This window comes from Lepidochelys kempii, chromosome 3 (assembly GCF_965140285.1).
Source record: "Lepidochelys kempii isolate rLepKem1 chromosome 3, rLepKem1.hap1, whole genome shotgun sequence".
NCBI lineage: Eukaryota > Metazoa > Chordata > Testudines > Cheloniidae > Lepidochelys > Lepidochelys kempii.
The window spans coordinates 139,735,915-139,738,911 of NC_136382.1; the positions used below are offsets into that span (position 1 = coordinate 139,735,915).

At 52.2% G+C, this 2,997-nt stretch overlaps 1 protein-coding gene across 1 annotated transcript; it reads left to right on the forward strand.

Annotated features, from left to right (window-relative positions):
* Positions 1-980: 980 nt before the first annotated feature.
* Positions 981-2,782, forward strand: PIGM (phosphatidylinositol glycan anchor biosynthesis class M). The gene has a single exon (XM_073338236.2). It carries the CDS (start codon positions 1,358-1,360, stop codon positions 2,639-2,641), a length of 1,284 nt encoding a protein of 427 aa, XP_073194337.1. The 5' UTR covers positions 981-1,357; the 3' UTR covers positions 2,642-2,782.
* The last annotated feature ends 215 nt before the right edge of the window (positions 2,783-2,997 follow it).

Below are 2,997 nucleotides of genomic sequence, written 5' to 3' on the forward strand. Positions count from 1 at the left end.
TTCACCCATCAGGCAGCTCCTTTCTGTGTGATACAGTGAGAAAGGGATACAGGGGATAAAAACCCAAACATGGCACAGAGCCCTGTCCTTGGTGTAACTGTCAACCTGCCAAAGCCTAAATGTGATGGAGACCTAAAGAAGGAGAAACCCCCCAAAATATTCATACAGGAAACAAAATACTGTGGAATCCATTCCCTCAGTGTAAATATCTTGTACTGTAGCAGGAACTTTCATACTTAATTTCTGATGTTCCTAGATTTCAGCCAGGAGGGGACAGGGAGCTCAGGTAGAATGTGGGTACCTGGGGGACTGAAATGAGGTGCAGGACGGGTTCCCAATAGTCCCTTATTTTTCCATCTTTGTACAGTAAGACGAGGAGTTGCAGAGTGCTACAAAAAGCAGCAAGAATTACTCCCGGGGTGGGGGGTGGGGGGGAATGTAGGTGAGTACTGCTTATTGTTATTAATAATGCTAATCAATAATAATAGTGGGAGGTACTAAGAAAACAGTTCCTTATTTTTGAATTAGTGTTGGCAGCCCTGTGACAGGAGAGGAGAGAGGGATGGGCAGCGCAGACCGGCCTGTGTCAGCCCCCCCCGTGCGAGGGTGTGAGGCTTGTGTTACTCTTCGGGGGAGAGTAGCGGCCGGTGAGGGTGACACCGCAGCAGCTGCGCCCAGGGCTGGGGTTTTGGGGGGATCCTCTCCCACCCCTGGGAACCGTGTCCCTTGGGGGCGCGGAGATTTCCTCAGACACCTAGACGCGGCTCCACGCAAACCAGCCGCTGCCGCTGCCGCAGCAGAGGACCCACGATGGGCCGGGCCCCGCCCCGGCTCGGGCAGGGCGCTGAGGCAGCGGCGTCAGGTTTTCTAATGCGCATGCGCCCTTCCTGGCCGCCCGAGCCTTCCCTGCGGCGGGTGGAGGGGCGGGGTTTTCTGGTGCCCCGCCCCCCCTAACGCGGAAGTAGTGGCGGTTTGGGCTCTTCTCCCGCGGCGAGTCCGGTGGAGCTCGGGAGCGTCTTCCCTGCCCGGCTGGGCCAGGTACCGACCCCGCCCCGTGCGGCCTCCCTCACAGCCCGGCGGGGAGGGGACCCGGTGCGGCTCCGCGGGGCTGGAACGCGCGCCCCGGGTTCTTAGGGCGCGGGGGCCCCGGCTCGACCCTGGCCAGCCTCAGCCCGCTCCCGCTGGCAGCGCCCCTCGCCGTGGCCCCGGGGCGGCGCTGGCTCGGATTGGCGGCCCGCAGGTAGCCGGGGAGGAAAGGCCGAGCTTAGCTTCGCATTCGGCAGCAGCAGCCTGGGCCGAGGGTAGGTCCGGTTTCGGCCTCTGGAGTTGCCCTGTGACTGACACCCCCCCCACACACATGCCAGCGCACCCGACTCTTAGCGAACAAGTGGCCACGGCCCTGCTGAGGAGGGATGTGCTGATCGGCACGGCGGTCGTCCTCAGACTTGCTCTAGTCTTTTACGGAGTCTATCAAGACAGGACCATGCTGGTAAAATATACGGACATCGACTACCACGTGTTCACAGATGCCGCCAGATTCGTAACAGAGGGGAGCTCTCCATACCAAAGAGCGACCTACCGGTACACCCCTCTGCTGGGCTGGATCTTAACTCCAAACATCTACCTTACTCCTCTTTATGGAAAGCTGCTTTTCATTACTGGTGATATAACAGCTGCATACCTCATATACCAAATCTTGCTGCTCAGAGGAGTGGACTCCAGCAAAGCCTTCGGGTACTGTGCTTTCTGGCTTCTCAATCCTCTACCAATGGCTGTGTCCAGCAGAGGAAATGCAGAGTCTCTTGTAGCAGTACTTGTGCTTGCCACCATGTATTACATAGAAAAGGGAAACCTAGTGAAATCTGCTATACTCTATGGCTTTTCAGTGCATATGAAAATTTACCCAGTGACTTATGTTCTGCCAGTAGTCCTTCATCTGCAGAATGATGGATACTGTGGAAAAGGGACAGCAGATACTATCCATTTAAAAAAATCAAAGTTTACTCTTGTCTGGCAGCTTTTTTTAAGGCTGCTGAACCGTGATGTATTGCTTTTTGTGGCAGTTAGTGGATTTACATTTGCAGCCTTGAGTCTTTCATTTTATTACCTCTATGGTTGGGAGTTTTTGGAACATACCTACCTCTACCATTTGACCAGGAGGGATATCCGTCATAACTTCTCCCCCTATTTCTACATGCTGTATTTGACTGCAGAGAGTGAATGGAGTTTTGCCCTAGGACTTGTAGCTTTCCTGCCACAGCTGCTCCTTCTTCTAGTTGTGTCCTTAGCCTATTACAAAGACCTTGTCTTTTGTTGTTTCCTACATACTGCTATTTTTGTAAGTTTTAACAAAGTGTGCACATCTCAATATTTTCTTTGGTACCTCTGCCTCTTGCCCCTTGTAATGCCTGTTGTGAGATTGTCCTGGCAGCGGGGTGTTCTGCTTCTCCTTCTGTGGTTTCTTGGACAGGCACTGTGGCTGGCACCTGCATATTTTCTGGAGTTTAAAGGAAAGAATACCTTTTTACTTATATGGCTGGCAGGCTTGCTTTTCCTTTTTATTAATTGCTTCATCCTTGTTCAGATTATTTCTCATTATCAAAAAGGAGCACAAGTAACCAAGAAACTCAAATGTCAGTAATATGCACATCGGTCTGTGTACCAAATCCTACAAGTAATCCCATTGACTTTGATGAGATTGCTCAAGTGAGCAGGACTTGGCTGAATATCAGTAATGCAATTGTATGTACACAGAACTAAAACACATTGCCTATAAAAAGGCTTTTCCAATGTCATGTGATTTTTTTGGGTGGGAGAGTGGGATTAAGTGTCTAGGGACTTCACCACCACCACAGCTGGGAGACGACCTCCCAGCCCTGGTAGACAGACATGTGCTAGCTCGAGCAGAGCTAGTGCGCTAAAAGTAACAGTGTAGACATGGCAGCACAGGCAGCAGCCTAAGCTAGCTGCCAGAGTATGAGTCTGCCTGATCTGAGC

What these genes read in the sequence shown, in the direction of transcription:
- PIGM (XM_073338236.2), top strand. Translation starts at nt 1,358, where the DNA reads ATGCCAGCGCACCCGACTCTTAGCGAACAAGTGGCCACGGCCCTGCTG.